This window comes from Rousettus aegyptiacus, unplaced genomic scaffold, assembly GCF_014176215.1.
Source record: "Rousettus aegyptiacus isolate mRouAeg1 unplaced genomic scaffold, mRouAeg1.p scaffold_m13_p_17, whole genome shotgun sequence".
Taxonomy (NCBI): domain Eukaryota; kingdom Metazoa; phylum Chordata; class Mammalia; order Chiroptera; family Pteropodidae; genus Rousettus; species Rousettus aegyptiacus.
In genome coordinates this window covers 24,690,619-24,714,776 of record NW_023416292.1, presented here as the reverse complement: position 1 = coordinate 24,714,776, position 24,158 = coordinate 24,690,619, and the positions used below count along the sequence as shown (strand labels likewise).

Below are 24,158 nucleotides of genomic sequence, written 5' to 3'. Positions count from 1 at the left end.
CGCCTGCCAAGTCTCGCGATAGCGGCTGCACAGTTGCGGGCCAGCGGCGTGCTGCTACCAAATCTCGCGGAACTCACTTTCCCTCCCGGGAAGTTGCCAGAACTAACTCCGGGCAGCATGGCCTCTTTCCGGCTTCTTCAAGCCCTTGCGAAAAACTTTATTGATACAGCTGCCAGAGAACGGACAGTGGGTTGAAGCTACGGTGGATTGGGGCAGAGGGGCTCATGCTAGGAGCTAGGACCGTGACTGCTTTGTCCTGCAGTGGTCATTAGTCCACCCTTCTGCCCCTTCATCCCCTCCTCCCGTTTGAACCGAGTCTTTCAAATTACTGGTTAGAGTGATTGCATTTCTCCCTTTTCCCCATCATTTAAACAAACAAACAAACAAACAAAAATGCCTGTGAAAGTTTCCTTGTAAAGGGCCAAACATGTGTAAGGCCTTCCATCCAGTTCGTGACTTGGCCCTTCTGCTGCCCCTCCCAAAGATTTCCGGTCTCGAGAACGTATCCTGGATACTTGCTGTCCTCCAGCCACTATGCCAGGTTCTGGACACACGGAGATGAGCAATCCAGACACTGACCCGTCCTCACAAAGCCCAAACGACCTTAGTGTAAGGTACCATAGGAACAAGAAGCCACTCCCTCGCGCTTCAGCCTCCGGTCCTCCCTTTGGAAAGATCGCTTTGGATTCTTTGACCTTAAATCTAGAAAGCAAAGTACCGAGGGGCAGAGGCTGTGTTCTCCTTGTAAGGGGAACCAGATTCCCTTACACCACTAGGGTTCTGGTCCTGCAGACCTTCATTCTGTTTTTTAAACAGCCCACGTCTTTCCCACTCCTTGGCCTTTGGCTTACGGTCCCCTTGCCTGAAACACTCACTCTCCTCATTTCCCTTCACATCTCAGCTCAAATGGCACTTTGACAAGAGGTTTGCCCTACTGAAATTGTTTTATAGATTTAGTTGCTAGGCTTCTTTATGATCTGCCCCCTTCAAGGGCAAAGACCTTGCCTGTTACCTTGTCTCCTGGATGATCTGTACTTAGAATAGTGCCTTAGCTAACAATAGGTGCTCAATAAATACCAAATGAGTAAGTGCAGAAATTCCACTCTTTCCTGGGTAGTCCAACCTACTCCAAGCCCCCTTCGATGCACAAACACCATGGTCCCTCTCTACCTTCCTGAGCTGGGAGCTCCCACACTTCCCATTGGCTAGAACACAGGCTTATTTCTATGCCCAGCTGCACCCCCACTTCCAGAGGGATGACATCCTCCTCCCATGCTTTTCTGTCGGCAGATTCAGCAGGGCGGGACCTGCCCCTTTAATCTGGGCTCCACCTGCTCTGGTCAGACTGGTTTGGAGATACAGGTTTCCCTTTGAGGGAGACTTGAGGAATACTTGCACAGCCAGCAGAGAGCTGGGAAGCTCCTTCCTGGACGCTGTGGGGACCCTCTGCCTCTCCAGATGGAAAGTAAGAGGGTGTCAAGGATCCGAATGTCAAGGAGTGGGGGGCCCTGTGGAGGTGGAGGCAGGGGTCAGCCCCATCAAGAAGCAGTGGGACAGAGAACAGACAGACAGCAGGGGGAGGAGAGACCGGAGAGGAGGCAGGGGAGCAGCCACCACGGGACCTCGAGGGCATAGTGCACGGACCCAGGCCCTCCGGAGCTGGCCAGGGTGAGCTTGTGAGACGTTTGGAAGCTGCCCAGGTACCCAGGCTCGAACGAAAAAACAGGGTGTACTCACACCGCCAGTTCCTGGGGACAGATCTGTTGGCAAATCACTGGTATCAGTTGCCAGGAAAAGTCCGAGCGGGGTCTGCGGGGAGAAGGGGAGGTTCGAAGGTAAAGGGGGCGGCTTCTCTGTCCCCGAGGAGGTCCTCAGTGGGAGGCAGCTCTGAGCACAGGTCTAGGCACCTTTCCTTCCTCCGGGTCCTGCACCAGGGTGGCCATGACCCCGGGGGTTTTGGCGGAGGGGCAGAAGGCGTGGGCGGGGGCTGGCCCAGCTGAAGGCCTGCGCCCCCTGACTCACCCTCTCCTGCTGGATGGCCTTCGATGTCGTAAGGGTGCCTCCACGCCGGCTGCCCACCGCTCTCCCCCTCCCTGTTCCAGCACCTTCCTCCACGCCGTGTCCTCCCAAAGGTTCCCCAGGGGACTAAAGCCCATGAAACTGGCTACCTTGCCGAGTTCCAGTTCCGTCCACCCATCCTAAGGGCCAGAGGACAGGGCCCTCTGACGAAACTTACCTCTGCTAACCTCCAGGGTGACATGACCTCACGGTAGACCGCAGAACCGAGGCCCCAGGATGACGGAACCCGAGACCCTGGCTCTGCTGGAGGTGAAGGGGCCTGAGGCCCCGGAGAAGAGCGCGCCCCAGGCCTTGGTCCCCAATGGCGGGCAGCCGGAGGGGGAAAGCGGGGCTGAGTCCCCTGGCGCTGAGTCCCCCAGAGTGGAGTCATCAGCCGGGTCTCCCGCAGCTGGAGAGGGGCCTGAGGATGGCCTAGACAGCACTGTGAGTGAGGCTGCCACCCTGCCTTGGGGAACCGGCCCCCAGCCCAGTGCTCCGTTTCCGGACCCGCCCGGCTGGCGGAACCTGGAGCCCGAGCTCCTGGAGGCGGAGCCGCCCAGCAAGCCGGAGGGCCTGCCGGAGGACGACACTGACCCGCTGCCCGAGAAGGCGGCCCGGGCTTGCGTGCCCATCGACCTGCAGTGCATCGAGCGGCGGCCCCAGGAGGCCGTCGCCCTGTGCTGCGAGGCGGGCGAGGCTGCGCGCCGCCGGGCCCTCCTGCACCCCCGCGCCGGGTCCCCCGAGCCGCTGGAGCGCAAGTGGGCCGAGGCTGCTGTGAGGCCGGCCCGCCGCCCCTGCAGGGGCTGCGGGAGCTGCGGAGGCCAGGACGGGCTGAAGGCCGTGGCCTCGGTGGCGGCCGCCTTCGTCCTCTTCCCCTGCCTGCTGTACGGGGCCTACGCCTTCCTGCCCTTCGACGCCCCCCGGCTGCCCACCATGACCTCCCGCCTCATCTACACGCTGCGCTGCGGGGTCTTCGCCACCTTCCCCATCGTGCTGGGTGAGCCTGGGCCCTGTGACAGGGGAGGGGGCCCGCGGGTACTGGGCTGAGGACAGGACCAGCCTGGCTGGGTAGCAGGATGGTTTCCCTTCACTCGGCCAGGCCCCCCAGGGCCTCGCACACCCGCCCCCCTGCCGGCCTGTCCGCTCCTGGGCCCCCAGCCCCACTGTGCGGAGCCCTGGTCCGGGCCTTCTGACCCGTGCCCTGCTCCGCCCCCCCCAGGCCTCCTGGTGCACGGGCTGAGCCTGCTGTGCTTCTCCGCCCTGCGGCCCTTTGCCGAGCCGCGGCGGGAGGTGGAGATCCACCGGCAGTATGTGGCCCAGTCAGTCCAGCTCTTCATCCTCTACTTCTTCAACCTGGCCGTGCTGTCCACCTACCTGCCCCAAGACACCCTCAAGCTGCTCCCGCTGCTCACCGGCCTCTTCGCGGTCTCCCGGTGAGTCGGGGCAGGGGCGGGGCACTGGGGACGTAGCATGGCCACGGGCCGCAGGTGCCTAAGTGTGTGGATGGCCGGGGCCAGGGAGCTTTCTGCATCCTGCATCGGTCCACACAGGCACCCTGGAAAGACGAGTCCACTTTCTCGCTCGCTCCTTACCTCCCCTGGGAGCAGCGCGGCAGCTCAAGTCTTCCCACAGGAAGTGGGTTTTGGAGACACATGTACGATGTAGAACTGGAAGGGCTTCCGGGTGTGGGTAGACCGGCCTCCCGCCCATCGCAGCCGTTCCTCTGTGACGATCTGGTCAGGGGGGCCACTGGCCTCTAGTTGAACAGCCCGTGACCAAGTGCTCAGTTCTTTATCAGGCAGCGTCTTTTGTCTTTCAAAGGTCCCGATTATTGGAAAGCCCTCTTTCTTGTGCTCAGAACTGCTGCCCTGACCCTAATCTCTGAAATTGCCCATGTTTCCTTTGCTAAGTGGCCCTGATCCCTTCACTGTCCTTCCCTCTGGGCAGGAAATTCTCCTGCTGGTCAAACGGGGGAAGGGGCCTGATCAAGGGTATTGACCATCCTTCTGCTCATACAGACCAAGGTCACGTTAGCTCTCATGGCCGCCGCGTTACTCTCACTGAGAATCTGGTCAGCTGAAATCCTCAGCGGTGTCCTCACGGGAACTGCTAACGACCTAGAAGGCACCTTCGAATTTCTGAAGCCAAATAAATGCAGGTCTTTCCACTTTTTCCCTAACACATTTCCTTCTATCACTTTCGATATATAATTCCAGGCAGCTTCAACGGCTTAAGCATTCTTGTTCCCGTTGAGCTGAAGTCTGTCCCATTACTGAGTGTAGCCTAGGCTCCCCTGTCCCACCAGCCCCCTGACCATCAAGCAGCCCTGCATTTTCTCCCGGTAGGTGTTTCCAGTGATAAATGTTCCTGCTCAGGTAATCGCACCTCCCACCTCCCCCTCGGGGAATGCTGGTCTCAGGTAGAAGTTGGCTTAAGCGGAGAGAACCATGCAGGAGCTAAAGAAGCCTCAGTGACTGTCTGGTCCGTCTGACCCACTTTGTAGAGAGGGAACCACAAGAGACGTGCGGGGCAGGCTGGAGTCGCTCGGGTCAGCCGGCAGCAGTGTCTGGACTGGACTCTGGGTCCCTGCCCGCCCTCTTCTCCGCCACGGGCAGCTTAGCACTTTGGGTCTCTGCTGCATCAGGTATAAAATGGAGCTGTGAGGATCAAAGTGAGTTACGCCACGTAGCGCGCGCACCGGCCTGGCGCTCGGTGGCGAGGGTGTGCTAACTGTGAACGTGCAGCAGAGAAGCGGCAGTTACCCGTGTAACGAGTAAAAACGGACACGTCAATTTGGTAATAAGTGGCGTGATGGATAGGCTTGGGTTCAAATCACGCTTTTCCTGTTTCCCGGACGTGCGATCGCGGACAGTCTTATCCCTTTGGAATCTGAGTGTTTTCATCCACGAAAGAGGAAATAGATGCAGCTGGACAAGAGCGAGGAGGCTGTTTATATGTTGATAAGAAGATTTCCAAGACATGGTCAATGCGAAAAAAAATCCAGGTGTAGAACGGTCATAATAACATGCCGCCGAGCTTCAAAAAAAAAAAGGAAAACATACATCTTTTCGCTTAGACCTATGTAAAAACTCACTTGCTGCACAAGAAAGCCTAACACACTGGGTGTCTGGGGTGGAGCAGAGGGGGAGGCGAGAGAAGGAGCAGGGTGGCTGGGGACCCGCGGAGGGAGGAAGGGAGGGAGACCTTTCACTACAGGCGTCGGTACCTTTGACTTTTGAGCCATGTGACTGTATTGTCGACTCCAGATTTTTAAATTAAAAATTGAACGGGAGGGAGGGGAGCGGTAATGTCACCTCACAGCGGTGTGGGGCAGCCAGACCTACAGTGTCCGTGGCGTGGCCGGTGGCGTGGCCGGCGGCATGGCCAGCAGCGTGCAGGCACACGGCGCGCCCACCGCCCTAGCCGCCCGGTCCCCGCCTCGGAAGACGGCCAGCGAGCTGACCTTGCCTCGCCCCGCAGGCTGATCTACTGGCTGACCTTCGCCGTGGGCCGCTCGTTCCGAGGCTTCGGCTACGGCCTGACGTTCCTGCCGCTGCTGTGCATGCTGGTGTGGAACCTGTACTACATGTTCGTGGTGGAGCCCGAGCGCATGCTCACCGCGGAGAGCCGCCTGGACTACCCCGACCACGCCCCCTCGGAGCACAGGCCCCGCCCCTGGGGCTGAGCCGACCGCCGGCCCCGCCCCGGTCCGCTCGCTCGGACGGTGCCGCTCTCCCCGCCCTGCGTCCGCGCTGCCCTCGCCTTGCACGCGGGCCGTTTTCTCGCAGGAGAGAGGTGGACAGCCATGTATGTCCTCGAAGGATGCTGAGGGCGCGGGCTCGGGACCAGGAGGAGGAGCCTCCCAGCGTGGCCACCGGCCTGCACTGCTGAGCTGGGCCCCACTCTCCAGCCTCCTGTGAGGCGGTGGGCAGAGCTGCAGCCCAAAGTGACCCTTTCCGTGCCGGTTGTCTGGGCAGGGGCCGCTCACTGCTCGAGCCTGAAGATGGTCGGGCCAGAAGATCCCGTAGGATGCCCACGCGGGTGGAACCTTCCTGGCCTGGTTCTGGCCGGCACCTTTGGCCCTCACAGGCCCTTTGGCCCGGACAAGACAATCACAGCTGCCCCACTGCCACGGCCGCTGCCCCGCACCTCCAGCCTGTGAGGGGAGCGGAGGGGAAGGGAGGGGGTGTGTGCGTCCGCGCGTGTGGTGGCCAGGAGGCACAGCGGCTGGGGTTGACCCCGTGTGAATGTGGGTGTGACGATAAATGACTCCCCCGGTCTCCCTTGGCTCCCTCTTCATGTTTGCACCCCCATCTTGAGCGTCCCTTCCTCGTTCGTACCGCACTGGAAACCTCCCTGCTCCCCGTGATGTAGCGGCCAGCGGGAGCCTGGGTGCTGGTGAGGAAACGGGGTCCGCCCAGAGACCCGCCGTCCACCTCCCTGCGATCACCCCAACAGCACACACACACAGACACGAGTGCCGTGGAAAGACACGTCTATTTCGTGGCCCGAGGCAGCCGGCCAGTTAGAGGGCCCTGCGTTCCGGCCCGCGCGTGGTGGACACGGGGCCCGAGGGAGCATGGAGGCAGGTCCACGCACCCTCCCACCAGCAACAGCCCTGTTCCCCGTCCTCGTCCGGAGTAGGAAGGAAGCCGCACCCGGTGGCCCCCAGGACTTGAGGCTGCTCCCCAAGGCTCTGCAAAAAACCGAGAAGGCAGTAGCTGTCCAGGAACACAGATGCTCAGACTCGCAGAGGTCCGAGGCCCAGCAAGGCAGGTGTAGTAATGTCCTTCCCTCTCAAGAGCAGGCCTCAGTTGATGCGCTGATATTCTGAGTACCCCTTGGGGCCCAGCAGCAGAAACAGGCCCCCTGCCAGCAGCAGGAGGGCCGGAGCACCCAGGGCCACCACCATGATGCCTAGGACCAGTGGGGACAAGGCATCCACTGGAGGCGCTCCCACACCCAGGAGCGCCGACCTAGAGCAAGCAGAGTGAGAAAGAGGTCAGCAGGCTTGGGAGGCAAGGCCGAGGCCCAGCCCTCCCGCCCCCGCCCCTCCGAACCTCAGCCCCGGCCCTGCCTCACCAGCTGAGGTAGTGTTGGTCCCAGTAGCCAGGGCCTGTGGGAGTCCCAAATGTCAGATTGAAGGCACAGAAGTTGTTCTGGGACCCGAAGAAGGCACGGACAATGGGCGACTGGGAGAGAAGGTACGCCAAGGTGGGGTAAGGCGGGGATGCTCGGCAGGGCAGAGCTGACTCTCGGCCCCCCTGCTTCTGGGAGAAAGCCACCGGTCGCCACTGCACGAAGCCTGATGGGAGGGAGCCCCACAGCAGCTGGTCCAACTGGGGAGAGAGGCAGGCGAGGCAGGGTGAGGAGGGCCCGCCCAGGCCCGCCCCCATGGAGCCCCGCCCTTCCCCAGGCTCCCTCTGCCTGCCGCTGGTTGTCCTGAGTCCCAGGCCTGCTCCCTGTTTGCACGGGACCTCAGTCTTTCCTTGGTAGAGAGGGGAGTCGGACTGGATGAGCCCTGACACTGTGAGGCCACGCCCAGCTCCCTCCCTGGGCCCCTCGGCCCCTTGCACACACCCCCAGCTGTCGCTGTGGCACGTGGCCTCTGCCTTCCCGTCTTCTCCACTGAGTGGGCAGAGCCCGGGCCTAAGTCATCAGCACGGTGCCCAGCACTTGAGGGAGCGGAATGAAGTGTGGCTAAGCGGCAGACGGCTGACCGTGTGTGGCTGATAGGGTCCCGTCGACCCCCTGCCCGTCTGCCTGTCTGCTGGAAGTCTGACCTGGAAGACGGCGGGCGCGTACTCGTCATCGATGGAGTGCTGCCCCTGCAGTGAGGGGCAGGCTGGGCCCGGGCCCAGCGTGGCCACCTCCAGCCCAAACAGAGAGCGGTTTCCCCGGGGAGAGGCCCCGCTCAGGGCCACCTCCAGCTGGCAGGTGTCCGCCGTGTGCAGGAGGCGAGGGGGCTGGGCCGGCCGGCCGGACCTAGGGAAGGCCTGCACCTAGGACGGAAGAGGCGTGGGGTCGCGGAAGCTGATGGCCGCTTGCGCCTGGAGGCCGCCCCACCGCCACCTCCCACCCTCGCACACCAGCCTCTGACTCCCCACGCCCTTACCCTGAAGGCCAGGCTGCCATTGGCAAAAGCCCCGGTGGGGTCACCAGTGGGGTGGCCTTGAAACGTGGCACTCAGGGTGGCGGGGTCCACCGAGCCGCTGACGTTGCTCCAGGAGAACTCGGCCAGCGAGTACGGCGGGTACGGTCTTCCTGGGGGCTGCGCGGCCGTGTCCGACGCGTTGGTGCCGTCAAACTCAAACAGCTGCGGGGCAGGGGCGGCGGGCCTGGGTTTGCAGGGTCCAGCGGCCCCTGACCCCGCCCCCCCCCCCACCGGCCACCAGCCCCAGGTTCTCACGCTTGACTCTACCTCACCTCCCAGCCTGCAGCTCCTCCCTCTAATCCGACGACTCCCTCCTCTGCCCCTCGGCTCCCCTGCAGCCTCCTCACCCTGGTAAAGACAAGGGCAGAAGAAAACTGGATGCTGTCCTTGGGGAGCACCGTCAGGCCCCCGTACGGCTCCGAGGAGAGCAGGAGGCTCCAGTTGACACTCAGGACGCTGTGGGGAGTGTCGGTGGCCACCAGCAGCACCGCTGGAGGCCCCACGGTGCCCCACACGTAGTGCAGCGTGGAGTTGGTGCCCACTGCCCGGATGTGCAGCAGGTTCTCGGGGGGGCCCCCCCAGTCGGAGACGACCTCCAGAGACACCTGGAACGGATCGGGGGAGACACAGGGCAAGGGGGACGTTCGGGTGAGGGGCGAGGGACTTGGGGGGTGCTGGGATGGGGTGGGACCTCAGGGGTCCAGATAAGATAAGCTCCCGTGGGCGCTAAGAGAGCCTGGTGTAGGCGGGGGTGCGGTGGAGAGGGGGAAGAGCCTGGGCCACAGAGCGGACCGGGAGAGCCGAGCCGGCCCGGCCTGGGCAGCGTCGGGGGCTGCACCTCAGCAGGGGACCCCACACCCGCACCGCCGGCAGCACGCACAACCCCGTCCCGGGACCCATGGCTGTCCCCAGCCCCGGTGGAAGGTCTTCCCTGTGCAGGCCCCTTTCCCCTGCCCTTGGTGGCCCAAGTCCAGCCACCCCTCAGGGCGGCGTTTCCTGAGACTGCTGCCACTCAGGCCGCTCACCTGGCGGGTCTCCTCCCCCAGCAGGGCGGAGGGGGCTGCCCACAGGAGACTCAGGAGTAGCACGGGGCCGGGGGCGCAGCACCCCCAGCCCCAGCAGGGCCCCTCCCGGCTGCCCATGCAGCCCAGGACGGAGAGAGGAAGAGAAAAGGAAGTCACGTGACTTGCAGGCTCAGCTGATCTCTTTAAAGGGCGGGGCCGTCGCCAGTCCTTAAAGAGGCCGCCTCCCTTAACCCAGATTCAGGCTCTGGTGACGCCCAAATGGGAAAGGTGAGAAGTCCTCGGCCCACTGGGCTGGTGAGGGGCCAGCCCAGACCAGGCAGATACGCAGGCACCCTGCGACCACGACCCCACCGGCCACGCTGAACAGCCAGCACCTGTCAGTGGGCAGGATTCTGCATCCAAGACCCAAATGGCACCCCCGTGAAATGACTGGCAGGAGAATCCGGGGGCAGGGGGCGAATAACACACTCTAGAAGGTTCTTTTTGTCTGTTATTGACCCCCCAGGTAGAGATGAGAAGATACCTCAGAAGACAGGGCGCGAGAGCACACCGCGCTTTCCGTCCAGGAGCTCGGGTCCCGCGGAAGGAAGAGCGTTGTTCTTGGGCTTGTCGCTTCCTCTTACTGTTATCTTCATGGCGGACAAACGCACATGGTGCGAAATTCCCAAGCCGCCACAGGTCTCGCCCCGCTCCGCACAACCTGGGTCCACCCGGGTCCACCCGGGTCCCGCAGGCCCGGTGGGCAACGCCGGCACCGCGCCTGCCCGACAACACCCAGGCACCACGGTGTGCACGGGGCTCGCACCACGACGTCCTTCGCTGCAGGGGTGACCCGGGGGCGTATGCACCCTGAACCTAGGCAGCCTCGACACTTGACCACGACAAACCATGCTGGAAGGAGCACCCCGGGCCCTGCCGCACTTCACGCCTGTGTCCAAACCCGAATGACAGACGCTCCCCGGCAGTGGAGCCACCAGGCCAAGCGGCCCTCTGAGGCTCGTCGGTGGTCGCTCAGGCCTCGGGTTTGGGGGCCTCCTCCCCCGCGCCTTTGTGGCGTCTGCCAAACGTGGTTTACATTTCCCTGTGAATGAGCGTTAAGCATCTCTCCATGTTTTGCAGTAATTTATTTTTGCTTCTCTGGAGCTATTTATACACTTTGCCTATTTTTTGATAGGCCCCATCTTCTTGATTGCCAAGTTCTAAATGTTCTTTTGAGAAATTAACTATCATCGCAACATTCTTTCTCCCGTTTCTTTTGTCATGCAAATTTTAAAGAAGTTCCATTCAATACCTTCCCCAATATTTTTTTTAAAATGTTTTCTTCTAGTACTCTTAAGGTTTCTCTCTCTACCTAAGTCTGCTTCCCGGAATGAATTTTGATGTAATGAATGAAGCAGACATCCAATTCCATTTTTTTCCCCAAGTGGCTACTCTAAGGGTGAACTCACGTTTTCTCAGAAACTCATTTTTCTAGAGGTAAAAAGTAGCACTTGCATCCTCTCAGGACCCAATGAGTGGTAATAAAAACAAGTCTTGGCTTAGTATAGAGGTTTGAGTAGTCAGCAAGTCAAGCCTCCCACCACCCGAAAGATACCGGTTTAAGGGGGTGGGGGATGACAGAATTTGGCTGAAATCTAGTTTAATGGCAGGAAGGACAGCAAGCAAAGCCGAGGACGTGGCAAAACTGCGTTCGTGGAATCTGATTAGTGACTGGGGCTCATGCCGGGCAGGAAGGGGCCATGTCAAAGTCAGGCTCTGGAAGCTCGACTATGGAGCGCACGCTGACCTCACGCCCCGGAGGGACTGTCACAGGCGGAGACATGGAGGCACCCACAGGGAGGGCTACTCTAGGAAGGATGTAAAAGCTACAGGATACAGGGTGAAAAACCCGTCCTGCGTGCTTTGGGACAGACGCCTGGGCCCCAGCTCGCACTGGGTGGTGCTCTGCATACGGCCACAGGTGGGGACACCTGGCTTGGACAGGTTCCTCCTGCTGTGTGTGGTGCATGCAAAGCAGCACTGCTCTAAGCCTGGCAGTGCCAGCGTCTCTCGAGAAGTCTGAAGAACACCCTTCGAGAAGGCAAAGACACATACTCAGTGACCTCATTCCCATCTCCGCCCTCCCCAGGAAGGCGCTCTGCCTCCCGTGCGCCTGGAGGCAGAGATGCAACCTAAGGTTGAAAAACACATAACAACGGTCTCAAATGACTTAGATTTAATCGTCGGAAGCAAACTAAAGGGAAAGCTTACAATGGAGAATGACGTGTCGGTGCCTTCTGCAAACTGAGCCGGGACTGGGACTGCCCCTCAACCTGACCCCTTCCGAACAAAGACACCCAGTGTCCCTGGCAGCCCGACTCCGGGAAGGGGCAGACTGCTGGCTCTGTGCGCCGAGGTCGCCCTGCCCAGGGCTCACTCCTGGCCAGCGTCGGGGGCTCCGCCTTGCCGGCCCTGGTCGTCGCCCTTCTTCTTGTGGCCCGAGACGATGTCGTCAATCCGCAGCAGCAGCACCGCAGTCTGGGAGGGAAGCGGAGCCGCAGGTCAGCACGAGGGGAGGACGCCTGCTCTCGGACACCGCCCAGCTCCCCCAGGCACCGTCCTGTCCTAACGCCGCCTTTGCAGGACTGAACGCCAAATGCAGTTCCCCCTAAGCAAGGAGTGCAGCCCGCGCAGTCCCCTGCTTCACACCAGCAAAGACGGGAGGGGGAGGGGATTCCTCGGGAGACTTTGGGGGTGCTCTGACGTCTTTACCCGCTGCCCGAGATGGGACCACACTCACGGGTTTCTGGGTATCTGGGAATCAACACAGGTGTCTTTGGGTGCCTCACCTCCACTGCGGTCTTGTATGTTTGCAGCTTCACGGCCAAGGGCTCCCAGATGCCCAGTTCCTTCATGTCCACCAAAGTCCCCGTCTCGCCATTTACACCCCAGGTCTCGCAGTTCTCCTGGGTGTGCTTGGCCTGCAAGTGGAATAAGCGTGAGCAGTTATAGTGGGAACCGCCAGGAACAAGTACACTGGCAGGAAAATTAGGTGAAAAACTAAACCCAAAATACTGGAATGGCAAGAAAAGGATAAGAAAAAATGACACCACCACCAAATGAGTCAAAACTTAGAAGAGGTGCCAAGGGGACAAAGGTGAGCTATGCCCTCAGGCAGTGCCCCGCCCAGGGGCCCCGGGGCCGGGAGGGGGTGGCAGGGAGGGGACTCACCCGGAGGGAAGTGAGCAGCCGGATGGTGCTGGCCCCGCAGTTCTGGATCAGGGTACGGGGGATGACCTCCAGGGCCTGGGCGACAGCCCTGTACGGCCACTGCTCCACACCAGTCATGGCCTTGGACTTCTCCGTCAGGGCGTGGGCCACGGCCATCTCGCAGGCCCCGCCCCCTGGCACCAGCTGGGGGTCCAGCAGCACGTTGCGGCACACCTGCATGGCGTCCTGGAGGTTGCGTTCCACCTCCTTGGGAAAGCAAACAGGACAAAGCCGAAGCTGATGACTCAGGGACAAGTCAGAGGCCCCGAAGGCCTTCCCGACTGCCAAGCTCAGTGGACCAACAAGGAGGGCAGCTGAGAAAGGTCCCTGGAATCGTTACCGGGCAAGGTAGACCAACATGCCAACCACAACGTGGAAAGTTGGAGTGCCTCTCTGTGAAGTTAGCTTATGTGCCCGTGGTAAACTACTCAACTCACTGAGGAAAAAGATAATTTTGACTTAAAAAACAAGAAAAGCGGCTGTTGCCAGGGGCTAGGCAACCACGGGCCACCGTTCAGTGGACAGAGTGTCTCGGTTTTACGAGATGAGAAAGCTCTGGGGACCTGCTGTCCAGGTGTGAACACGCCTGAAGGCAGGTGGGAGAGACCTGTCGCTGCACGCTGCACACGGAAACATGCGCATGCGGGCAGCAGGGTGACTTCCGGGCCCCCGGGGAACTCGAGAAACAGAGCAGCCGGCTCAGCCGGTCGCACGCTGCAGCTGACTCACTGAGAGAATCTCCTTGCTGGCGCCCCGGAGCAGAATGGTGCATGCCTTGGGGTCTTTGCACTCCGTGATGAACGTGAAGTACTCATCTCCAATTTTCTTGATTTCCAACAGGCCCGCTCCCGTCCCAACGTCGTCCTCTCTCAGCTCCTCTGGGCGGCTGACTATCCGGGCCCCACAGGCTCTAGTGAAAGGAGGAGCCTGTTGAGTTCAGATGCTTTTACTCGTCTCTAGTCCCCGGGGTCTGTGGCTGGGGACAGGGCGAACGGGCGGTCCTAGAGACCTTGCTACATAACTCAAGAAGTCTCAGCTGCCAAGTGAAATAGATTTTCACGTGAAATTTCTTTAATGTGGCTTTGTAAGTAGAAGTGTTCATACACCTAAGGCAACTGCTATAACCAGATACAGTACGATTCAGAGTATGATTTGTGGATCCTAGAATTTGGACAAATGAGTCCTTATGTGAATCTGATGTGTACATACCACACGATGGCTCATTCTAGATAGAAAAAGCAGAAGACACAATTTGGACCTATGATACAGTACACGATGTTGGCGTGGACTTACCTTTTTCGTAAATTTGCATTTAAAACGACTGGAACCTGCACACAGTGCCAGTGCAAAAGTCACAAATGGAAGCTAACACTGCATTCACAGCAGCTGAGGAGCCAAATCGAGAAAACTGATGGTTCTGCCATGTTCTGCACTACTTAAAACACTTCCCTACCAAGGAAGTGGCCCCAGGGTTCTGAGTGTAAGCTGGTCACCACCGGCCAGGGGCACTACACAAGAGGCTCACACGGCAGATGATTGTTGGACTAGATAAGGCCTTCTGGGGATGGCGGAGAGCGAAGCCTGGCCGTCTCCACCTGCAACTGATCTGGCTGCCTGTATCCTGTATCGTCACCTTTTCAGTCAGCGCTGACTGCATCACGAAGAGACAAAGTGGAAACACACAAGAAGGAAGAGTCTTTTTACCTGGCCCACTCACCTAGCAATGCGATTATTGTCTGTCTTCCGGACTCTGCGGATGGCTGTGATATTGGCCCGCATGAGGTAGTGCTGAGCTAAATCTGCAAACCCAAGAGCAGAAGTGTCGGGCTCAAAACCAGAACTCCTGAGTTCCGAACTGGTTTTATCCAAAGTCCTCAATGCAGCCCAACCGTCACGTTTACTCCATCTGGTCCGTGGCAACATGAGGGAACCCCGCCCCGTCTTCTACCTCGAGAGTGGGCTGGAAACGCGAGCGAGTCCCACCTGAGATGCCCTTTTCTGTGATGACCACGTCGGGCTTCAGACGGATGATGTCCTCACAGAGCTGCTGGATGTACTCTTCCTCCATCTGGAGAATTCGGGTGAAGTCTTCCTCTCGTGTGATCTCAATGTCAGTCTGCGTGAAGAAAAGGCACCCCAACTGAAAAACCTTGGACTAGTGACACCCTTCGGGGTCGTCCCAATGGCAATACTCCCGCCCCCCGCCCACTCATGTCCCAGGGAGTCCGCTAAAGCCACGACCCCACCCCTACAGGCCGCTGGGCTCCAGCAATCACCTGGTTTACCGCCTTCACTTATAAACAATGGGATTCGGGTCACAAGGCAGTTAGTGGAGGGTATGGCAAAGGTCTCCACCCTGTCAGTGGGCGCAGTGGCGCAGGCTCTGACCCCTCCCACCCGCACACTGGCTCCGCTGCCCATCCTTGTGAGATGATCTCTAATCACTGTGTCTCATCCAAGGCTGCCGGCACATGGTGAGCCTCCTGCCCTCCGAAAACTCTTCTAGCACTTCGAACCTAAATGACCTCCTCCTCTACGTTCTGCTGACGCGTCAGGAAAGGGCACGGTAGCAGGAATTGAAGCCGCAGAGCTGGGCTCAACTCCTGACGTGGCTGAGACCAGCTGTGTTCCTCAAGCAATTAACCTCGCTTCTCTGAGCTTGAGAGCCTGCACCCGTGAAACGGAGGCCAATGCCAACCGCTTTACAGGGCTGTTGTAAGAATCAGGTTACATGTGCAGGTCAGTGGCTGATATGGAGCAGGCGTGTGATAAACACACCTTTTTACTCCCCTTGGACGCATGGGCAGCCAGACTCCTACGCTGACCTTCAGGTGTGGGGCCAGGAACCTTACCTGGCTCTCTCCCTTCTTGTACTCGAGAGAGGTATCCAGCAGCACTATGCGAGGGTTCTTGATGTGGCGCCGCATCCGTGGGTGGGTCACGTCCTTGTTGATCATGACCCCACGTAAAACACACGACTCCTCGATGATGCCCCCTGGTATCTGCACAGAAGATCCCCATTAGGCCAGGGACAGGAGGAGACCATATCTCAGCTCCTCTCAGACATTCATCTTTCCCAAAGGACCACTATTTCAGGTCGCTAGAGTTATCTTTCTTTCATAAACCTCAAAAGCAAATACTGTTGCAATCACATTTTTTTCCTTCTAGGAAGCACACCAATCTTGGATCTTGATACCTCATGTGAAGGTCAGCTGAGACTCACAAAAGTTCAATTGACAACGATTTAATAAAGGGGCTCAGATCTCTTCTACTTCCTAGAGTCCCAGAGAATTTTAGGATTGGGGCTCCATCTACTGGCCACAAGCTCTTAATGCTACCTGTAAAATCTTGGTAGGGATGGAGAAAGCTAAGGGGGTTGCTCAGCGTGCCGCCCAAACAGGCTGATGCGCATACAAACGCACCACCACGGAGACACCAGGAAGCCCTTCCTGGCCCGTGAGCCTTGTGTAGGGGCAGCAGTGAAGGTAACAGAACTATGTCAGGAATACCTCCCTTTTCAAGCTTCTGTTTTCCAGGCAGCAAATACTCTTCCTCTTCCTAGTTCTAACTATAAAGATATCTTGCTCTGATTTAAACCTATTCCCTCCACAAGTGGGATGGTTCATGCTAGGAAGCAATTTGTCCCCAAAGCACTGGCTGGAAGAGTTTACCTTCTCCACCCTGGCATACTTCTTGATGTCAATCTCCTTCCGGCCGTTCTCCTCAAACTGCACAGTCTTGACAGCGTCCAGGGCAATGCTGCAGGCCAAAGCAGCCCACCGACTGATGGCTTTGGTAGTGATGGAGCTGTTGATGACGCTCAGCATCACATCGCGGTTGCTGGTGTCGACGGGGGTGCTGAGGCAGACAGGAAGGGGAAACATGCTGTGCTCAGCAGGGATCCTGGTTACAACCTGGGCTGACACACCTTTGGTCTCAACCCTTACCCCTAACGAATTCTAAGACTTCTTTTTAATAACCAGCACCGGTCTGCACTGCCCATCGGCACACCTGATCCTCCTACTCTAGCTTAATTACTGCACAGTGCAGCACGTGGCATTTCCTGTTTTTCTGTGTTAGTCTCCCCTAGCGAAAGTGCACACTTGTGCAAGGTGAGACTACTTGGAAACATAAAAAGTAACCGTAAGTTTCTGGAAACCATTTGTCCAAATTTTCGCATACTGAACTCCCTTTCGTACCAGTGTACAGCACATAACATGCCATCATTAAATGTTGCTGAATTATGCATTTTAGGAAAGAAGCAATAGCTCCAAAAGCATGACCTGAGATATGCATGCAGCTGTAACTTGATACAAAGAGCTTTTTCTCAATTCACCTCCACACTAAGTCCTTTTGGTGTCTCTACATTCTTACAGAGCTTGTATCATAAAAATCATTTAACTCAAACATCTCGTTCCCTAAGAGTGCTAGATAAAGACATTACCATAACTCATTAACAGCACATAGTACAAGACAAAGCTCAGCAAATAACTAGGTACCTACGTATCCAATGATCCAACCATACAAGGTAGAACATGATAGGTTTGACTTTCTAGATAAATTTTAAGTCGAAAAAAACAGAAAACAGAAAACGCTGCATTTGTCATTATGTCATCACTTAACTAACAGTCCCTGAAGGCGGGAGGCGTGCGTTTTTATATCCTTTTCATCGCCCTATTAGCACCCAGCAGATAGAGACTGATGTCAAGTTCTTCAGTTACTGCTTCAGTGGCTTCAAAGAGCATTTTTAGTCCCCACCTTTTTGGTTTTAATGGGAAACTACTGGCAACCACTCTCCACAGTGCTTTATAACTGAACTAGTTATACTTGTACATAGTGGTAGGATGTTTTGAGTCCTGAGTAATTAGTGACTTAAATCCCTAACTTTCCCCACTGGGATCTAAGCTCACGGAAGGCCAGTTTACGCACTCCCCACGGTGGCGCCGGGCATGGGAATCGGAAGAGAGCACGTGACCAAACTATGCCGTGGGTAACTAAACCCGGCTCCTTTCGTCTGCTTTGCACCCGCTGTCACTGTCTAACACGTCTACTTCCCTCACCCTTCTCTTTATCTTGCCGTCCCATTTCTTCCTCTCACAAAACGACACAGGTACAAACCGCGGTGTGTGTGACGCGCCTGGCCTCCCTTCACCGGCTCAGAACAGATCAGTCTCCCAGCCACCCATGCTGGATGCCAACGCGCCCTGTCCCCGCTACCTGATTTTCTTAAGGGTGCTGATCATGTCATCCAACGCCTTTCGGTAAGCACTGATCACCACCGTTGGGTGCATCTGCTGCTCCAGGAAGTGCTCGGCCACAGACAGCATCTCCCCCGCTAAAAAAAAGATACAAATGCCGCAATGTTTAAAAAAGTACCTGATATCAAGGCAGCTTCGTCATGCTCCTAAAGGTACCCTATCTTTCTTCCTAAAATAAAATTTCCCCAAAGCCAAGCCACTTGGCTGTTAATACTATTCCAATTTTTACAATTTGTACAAGCCAATTCATAAAGCAAGTATCCTCCCCATGTATATTTTAAATGATCCAAGACTGATCCTGGGAGTTACCTATTCTCTTGATCTTTCTAACTACATATTTGTTAGTAGTGGTTCAAAGACTCAAAATAGAAAAACATAACAGAAAGTTAGGTTATCATCTTAAGATCTTGGATTTAAACTGATGGCACTAGAAACACACACACACAGCCTCACACCTGGAATACGGACAAAGTGTACAAAACGTACCTTCTGCGTGAATGGTAAAATGTCCCCTGCTTTTAAAATGTCTTTACTTTGTAGTTAACACACACACAAAATAATACATATATAGACGCACACACGCAAGTTTGTTTCCAAAAATAGTTTGAGAAAAAAGCCTTTGCACAAATTGCTTATGCTACCTGCCCATAGGCACTAATTTTTAAAACTTACACAAATGTGCAAAGTGTACATGTATACCCTTTGACATGTGCCTAAATGTTTGAATTAAGTACTTTATACCCATTCCTAAATGACCATCATGTATACTGAAGAAAAATAACCAAACAAAAAGATGCTTGAACAAGGTGACTTAGAAAGGGTAAGCCTCATCAAACAAGTCAGAGTAGTAGCATAGAAAAAAGATGTCTTTAGTGATGGTGTATTTATCCTTTTTTTTTTTTTTTAATTCAACCTGTATCTGAGACAGCTGGACTCATGGATACTTAACCCATCTAATATCTCCAGGAGACTCAACTAAAATTATCAGCTATTAATTTGTCTGATATCGAAAGTTCATCTTCCACCAAAAGTGAGAAAGCATATGAAATCCTTCTTCCCTCTCTCATTCTCCAAGTTTTTCTTTAAAGTACAGAACTGGCCATGTGAAATTTGCAGTCCTCAAAAGACTTGAATCTAAAGATGTGATTATTTAGTGGCGACTCAAGCAAATTTCCCACCCAACTCACCATTCTCAAAATGCAGTACAAAGATATTCCGGAAATAACTTAAAATGTCACTTTTTAAAAAGCTCATATAATAATTTTGTTGTGAAAACTATTTTTTAAGCATCTAGATCAACACTATAAATTGGTATCCCTAAAATACCGTTTTCTCATTTCCTAACATCGTTATTGCAACCAGATTTAGAAAAATGAATGCTTCCATTATAAAAATTTCACCAACTTGAAATTTATACAACAAATAAAACATGCCAAGTTTTCAGAAGTGCTCCTTTATGATCCTACAGGAAGTGGGAAGATTAGCCCTAAAGCTTGTGCACTTGTGACTCATTCTCAAGATTCTGTATTTGTCAATTTGATTACTCACTAAAATTTATTTCTAACCCCTAATAGATACTGGCAGCACCTTCACGGTCACTTAGATGCAGGCAGAGACAAAAACTTGAGTCGCGCAATGAGCACGTGCCCAGGTGTGGCTGAGCAAGACAGCTCTCTGCCTCGTACTAGCTCTCAGTGTACACAGGTGTCCTTCACATTCAGTATACGTTATATTTAGTGCCACGTTTTTCACACTTTTGTACATTTTACTGGTGATTTCACTGCTTAAAATGGCCCCAGGTATAGTGCTAAAGTGCTGTCTAGTTTTCCCAAATAGAAGGCGGCTATGATGTACCTTATAAAGAAAACGTATTGGATAAACTTTGGCAGGCACGAGTTACGGTGCTACTGGATCTAAGTTCGATGTTAATGAATCAACATTATTACCAGATAAAGTGTCTTTAAAACGAAACAAAAAACACATAAATTAAGGTATGTATCTATCAGTTGAGGGGTGTGACCTAAAGGCCCGTGAGAACTTCACCCTGTGATTCCTCTGGGAGTGATAGTTTAGTATTTGCTAATTCAGTTTGTGGTGACTTTACGGAATTTAATTTACTGCTATTAACAAGACTTGACTATTATATTGAAGCAGATTTACACAGCTCATCACATGCTATTGATAAATACTCAATTGTATACTCAATTGTAGAGAATACATAATTAGCGACAAGTTATTTAAAATGTGTAATCAGTGGAAAGGTAACAATTTCCTTTTTAAAATACGACACAGACATTATTTCTGGCAAAAATCTCCACGTTTTGATTCAATTTTACTTATGAACTTTCGACTCTCTTACCAAGAATAATCACTGATGTGGTCCCATCTCCAACCTCTTCATCCTGTGTCCGGCTAATTTCGATCATGGACTTGGCTGCTGGATGCTGGACTTGAATCTGAAAAGAAAATGTTGCTTGCCACTAGAATCAACAGTACTCTTAGACCTCTTAACCCATCTGCTTGGCCCTCACACTTCTTGCTTCCACATTTATTCCCCCTTCGTTTTAAAAGTGGTCCCCAAAATATCTAAGTAAAGCACCTTTCAAAGTCCCTTTCTTTTCAGGGAACATGTATTATGCCAAGTGAACTATGAACGTTTTCTGAGACCAGAATGGTATCTTTTAGTTTATGTACTGGGAGCACGATTGTTTTGGTTGACTTGGGTCCTCCAAAAGAACATGGTGAAGCCCTACCCTCTGGAAACTATAAACGTGACCGAATTTGGAAACAGGATCGTTGCAGCCGTGATCAAGTTAAGATGAGACCAAACAGAGTATTAGCGTAGGCCCTAAATCCAACCACTGGAGTCCTTACGAGAGAGACACAGGAGAGAGCCACAAGACAACTGGGAAGGAGACGGAGTTGGCAAGCTAGGTAATGCCAAGGATATGGCCAACTGTCAAGCTGGAAGAGGCAAAGGATTCTTTCTGAGAGCCTTCAGAAGGAGCGTGGCTCTGCCGACACCCGATGTCAGTTCTCTAGCCTCCAGTCTATGAGAGGATGCATTTCTGTTGCCTAAAGCCACCCGGCTTGTGGTAGCTTGTTCCAGCAGCCCTAAGAAACAAGTCAGCATCTACGGGTATTGTCACGGGTCCCTCAGAGGACTGTCAGAGCGCAATGAAGTCATACCTCTCGAAGAATGGCATTGCCATCATTGGTCATCACGATGCCTCCCATCGGGTCCAAAAGCATCTAGGACAAAAGCAAAAGTTGTATTTAAGTGTTCCGGATAAGAGAGGAAGAATCTGTGGTCGAAAGTTTCAATAAGAGATCAGCCTACCTTCATCATGGACTTGGGTCCCAAACACGTTCGGATGATATCTGCAATAGTCTACAGGAAGAAATGTAAAACACGTAAGCACGGATCAGGGGGTGGTGTGAGCGTGTCTCAGGCAAAGGGACACGAGTAACCCACAGAGCCAGTGTTTTAGCAACACCGCCTATAAAGCAGGGTTGGCAAGCACTTTGGGTGCTGTACGCCACGTGGCTGGATTCTGTTGTCTTCTCCCTCCGGGAATGCCTTCAGGGTAGACATACAAAGAAATGACTTTTCTCAAGAAAAAAGGAGAAATGCCTTCCGGAGCTTTAATTTCCCAGCAGTTCGGAAAAATGGAAGTCCATGTCTTAGTGTTTCTTTCCACAATAGTGGCCTCCACACCATGCTAAATCAGATCTAGGGCTATTTCATTCAAAAGATACTGAATACCTCTCTGAGACCTACAGTGGGGACTAGGAATGCAAAAGGGAATTAATAATAAAAATGTCCTTCCCCCCAAGCAACCCCGTCTAGCAGACAAACACAAATAGACCTTATAAAACAATACACAGGAATTATGCACAAGCCAATGGGAGAGGGCTACCCGGCCTAACTCATGGAGGGAGGGCTCCCTTCTCCTCAGAACCACCTGAGAGAAGGGAGGTCAACTCTCCCTCAGCCTAACTGCAACAGACGCAGAAGCACGGGGGAGGCCGGAGGAAAACCACCACATTTCACACAACTCCAAAGACATGCTACCTTGGCGGCATTGATGTTTCCCGACTGAACTTTTCTTCCAGATTCACGCTTTGTGTTCTGGCCTAAAACAGACAAAAGACAACAGCTCAGGATTGTATATAAGCTATTTGTCCCCCAATCTTTGAAAATAAAAACGAACACACAGGCTTTGTGTGTATGTGGATCAAAACTTATCAAATTGTACACTTTAAATATCTGCATCTTACTGTATAACTATACCTCAAAAAAAAAAAAAGTGTTAAAACTGCATAACTACTATACTTTTCCATGTGGAATAACAAAAAAAAAAATGTTATAAAGTTAGCATTACTTATGACTACGTATTTCCTGGTATACTAAGGAACCCATGATGCTTCGGTTTTGGAATCATGGTTGTCACGTTCCCTCTGACCAAACACTCATGTACTTATGGCCAGGACGCACAGCCTGAGATTCCTGAATGGGCCTCAGCGGAAAGTGAAGCCCTGAGGCTGCGTGGGAAAACGGGAGACACTGTATTTGTGTCTGCGAAGAGGATCTGCAGCTACAATTCTCAAAGGGCTGGTGGCCCTAAAAAACCATCGATCACTGCTTTCTGTAAAAGGGGAGTGTGGGGGGTTCATATTTTCCTACTTGGATGGGGAGAATCATACTCGTGAAGTCTCAGCATAATGACTGACGGCGCCTCCACAGCGTGCTGTGGGATGAGAACACACTCTTCGAAAGTGTCCCGGTTTGCGACACAGTCACTCCATGCTTGGATGTAAGAACGCCTCGGTAACTCATTCGCCATCAGTAAGAACTGTGTACGTGCTTTATTAGGGGAGCCCAACTGGTTACTGCCACTGAGGCCAGGGAGTAATGCAGACCCGAAACGGGCTGCACAATGCCCGCTCGCCCAGGGCCTTCTCGATGGAGACAAGCCAGTGGCGTAGAACCAAACCGGCGCAGGCTCCTCTCCTTCTTCTCCAAATCATACGTTCCCTGCAGTTTAAATCTGTAAAATGTTCGATCCGGTCCCGTCAAACCTACACATTTACACCTCTCACGATTTAGGTTCCCGCTTCAGGCAGAGGTAAGCAAAATCCCGTGTGAACCTTTCCGATGGATTCATCAGAAAGAACACTTTTCCTGAACTTTTTTTCGGAGAACAGTCATTTCCCAGGAGAACATGGATTAAATTTCTGAGTGGCATCCTGTACACAGAAGACGGTAGGGAGGGCCAGCGGCTGGCTGGGCACCTGAGGTGGTCCTGCAGTGGCTTCGAGGTACCACGCAGAAGAGAAACACACTAGGGGAGGGTAACGGAGGTGGCACTCATTACTCAGAAAGAAACTTGGGACCTTCCCGAAGGGTCAAGGGAACCAGTCAAGAGATCTGGGAAAACTCGAGCTGGTCAGCGGGAAAGATTAGGACGGGGGGACAGCGTGGGAACAACCACATCTAGGACAGCCGAGCGGGGGAGGCAGCGACCTCGGGAACGCGGCGGACATCCGGGGGGGCTGTTACTGAGGCGGCCTGCCAGACCCTCTCGCCATCTGACCCACAGGGCTCCACGGGGGAATGCCGTTAGCCCCAATGACTCGGACGCGATCTTGAGCGGTTTGACCGAGGCCACACGAGCCACCAAGGGAGGGACCGAGGTTATAAAGTCAGGCCAAGCGAAAAAGCCGGGGTTCCTTGGCCTACACGCTGAGCATCACGCCAGGAAGGGGGCGGGGGACGGCGAAGAACGGGAGGCCGGGCGGGAAGGAGCGGCCCGAGGCGAGCGGCCGCGGGGACGGGGGACTCGGCGACGCGGCCCGTTTGCGCTGGGAAGACAGGGACCGGGGTGAGGGACGACAGGAAAGCGGAGCAGCGGCTCCTGGAAGGAGAATGGCTGCAAGGCTCAGCGGCCGGGCCGCGGCGGGGCTGGGCTGGGGCAGCCCTGGGGAGCGTGGACCGTGGGGGCCGAAAAGGCATCCCTCCCCCGCTTCCCCGCAACTCACTGAGCACGAGGACGGGACGGTGGCCCATCATGGCGGCGCGATGCAGAGCCCGGCTCCCAAAACTGGGGTAACCGGCAGAAGCTTCTGGAGAGAGAATCTGAGAGAAGACCAGAAAACGCTGCCTCCTCAGGGTTTACACCTTAACCCGCTACCTTCCGGGCCGCCGCCAATCAGCGCACCCAGCTCGCTGACCGGCACGGAAGCAGACCAATGGGCACTCTTAGCCCCGCCCCTACGCAAGAACGGCAGGGCAAGCTCGGTAGAGAGAGCGCGACGGTGGACATGGGAGGGCGCCGGCGCTTGCGCAATAGCGCGGCCGCTCCCGGCCGCGTGCGGCGCGAACCACGGCGCAAGCGCCGAGACTCGGGCCGT

At 55.0% G+C, this 24,158-nt stretch overlaps 3 protein-coding genes across 5 annotated transcripts; 1 reads left to right on the top strand and 2 right to left on the bottom strand.

The window, feature by feature from the left end:
- The first annotated feature begins 99 nt into the window (after nt 1–99).
- On the top strand, nt 100–5,743 carry TMEM79 (transmembrane protein 79). 2 transcript variants are annotated; one of them, XM_016166242.2, is made up of 4 exons: nt 100–1,465; nt 2,253–3,055; nt 3,278–3,491; nt 5,539–5,743. In XM_016166242.2, the coding sequence occupies exons 2-4, from the start codon at nt 2,296–2,298 to the stop codon at nt 5,741–5,743; spliced, it is 1,179 nt and encodes a 392-aa protein (XP_016021728.2). In that variant the 5' UTR covers nt 100–1,465; nt 2,253–2,295. The 2 variants fall into 2 exon arrangements, with proteins under 2 accessions (XP_016021728.2, XP_016021729.2); XM_016166243.2 differs by lacking the exon at nt 100–1,465 and having other exon boundaries at nt 2,123–3,055.
- Nucleotides 5,744–6,536: 793 nt separating this feature from the next.
- On the bottom strand, nt 6,537–9,393 carry LOC107521498 (glycosylated lysosomal membrane protein). Of its 2 annotated transcripts, XM_016166245.2 has the most exons (6): nt 9,238–9,393; nt 8,560–8,817; nt 8,174–8,374; nt 7,842–8,060; nt 7,141–7,397; nt 6,537–7,034 (listed from the first exon to the last, which is right to left on the bottom strand). In XM_016166245.2, exons 1-6 carry the CDS (start codon nt 9,352–9,354, stop codon nt 6,869–6,871), a joined length of 1,218 nt encoding a protein of 405 aa, XP_016021731.2. In that variant the 5' UTR covers nt 9,355–9,393; the 3' UTR covers nt 6,537–6,868. The 2 variants fall into 2 exon arrangements, with proteins under 2 accessions (XP_016021731.2, XP_016021732.2); XM_016166246.2 differs by lacking the exon at nt 7,141–7,397.
- A 2,044-nt stretch (nt 9,394–11,437) lies between these two features.
- Nucleotides 11,438–23,942, bottom strand: CCT3 (chaperonin containing TCP1 subunit 3). Its single transcript, XM_036234810.1, has 14 exons — nt 23,787–23,942; nt 21,820–21,881; nt 21,085–21,135; nt 20,934–20,996; nt 20,104–20,200; nt 17,704–17,821; nt 16,158–16,344; nt 15,339–15,488; nt 14,470–14,602; nt 14,204–14,285; nt 13,216–13,396; nt 12,448–12,693; nt 12,066–12,197; nt 11,438–11,754 (listed from the first exon to the last, which is right to left on the bottom strand). The coding sequence occupies exons 1-14, from the start codon at nt 23,815–23,817 to the stop codon at nt 11,650–11,652; spliced, it is 1,638 nt and encodes a 545-aa protein (XP_036090703.1). The 5' UTR covers nt 23,818–23,942; the 3' UTR covers nt 11,438–11,649.
- Nucleotides 23,943–24,158: the final 216 nt, after the last annotated feature.

Bases quoted from the DNA above. Each gene is read 5' to 3' on its own strand.
- TMEM79 (XM_016166242.2), top strand. From the start codon at position 2,296: ATGACGGAACCCGAGACCCTGGCTCTGCTGGAGGTGAAGGGGCCTGAG. The intron at 3,056-3,277 runs GTGAGCCTGGGC...CGCCCCCCCCAG, and splicing joins CACCTTCCCCATCGTGCTGG to GCCTCCTGGTGCACGGGCTG. The intron at 3,492-5,538 runs GTGAGTCGGGGC...CTCGCCCCGCAG, and splicing joins GGCCTCTTCGCGGTCTCCCG to GCTGATCTACTGGCTGACCT.
- LOC107521498 (XM_016166246.2), bottom strand. From the start codon at position 9,354: ATGGGCAGCCGGGAGGGGCCCTGCTGGGGCTGGGGGTGCTGCGCCCCC. The intron at 8,375-8,559 runs GTGAGGAGGCTG...CCTGCCCCGCAG, and splicing joins CTGCCCTTGTCTTTACCAGG to CTGTTTGAGTTTGACGGCAC. The intron at 8,061-8,173 runs GTAAGGGCGTGG...CTTCCGTCCTAG, and splicing joins ATGGCAGCCTGGCCTTCAGG to GTGCAGGCCTTCCCTAGGTC.
- CCT3 (XM_036234810.1), bottom strand. From the start codon at position 23,817: ATGATGGGCCACCGTCCCGTCCTCGTGCTCA. The intron at 14,603-15,338 runs GTAAGGTTCCTG...TTCTTCACGCAG, and splicing joins ACAAGAAGGGAGAGAGCCAG to ACTGACATTGAGATCACACG. The intron at 12,198-12,447 runs GTGAGTCCCCTC...TTCCACTTGCAG, and splicing joins GGCTGCTCACTTCCCTCCGG to GCCAAGCACACCCAGGAGAA.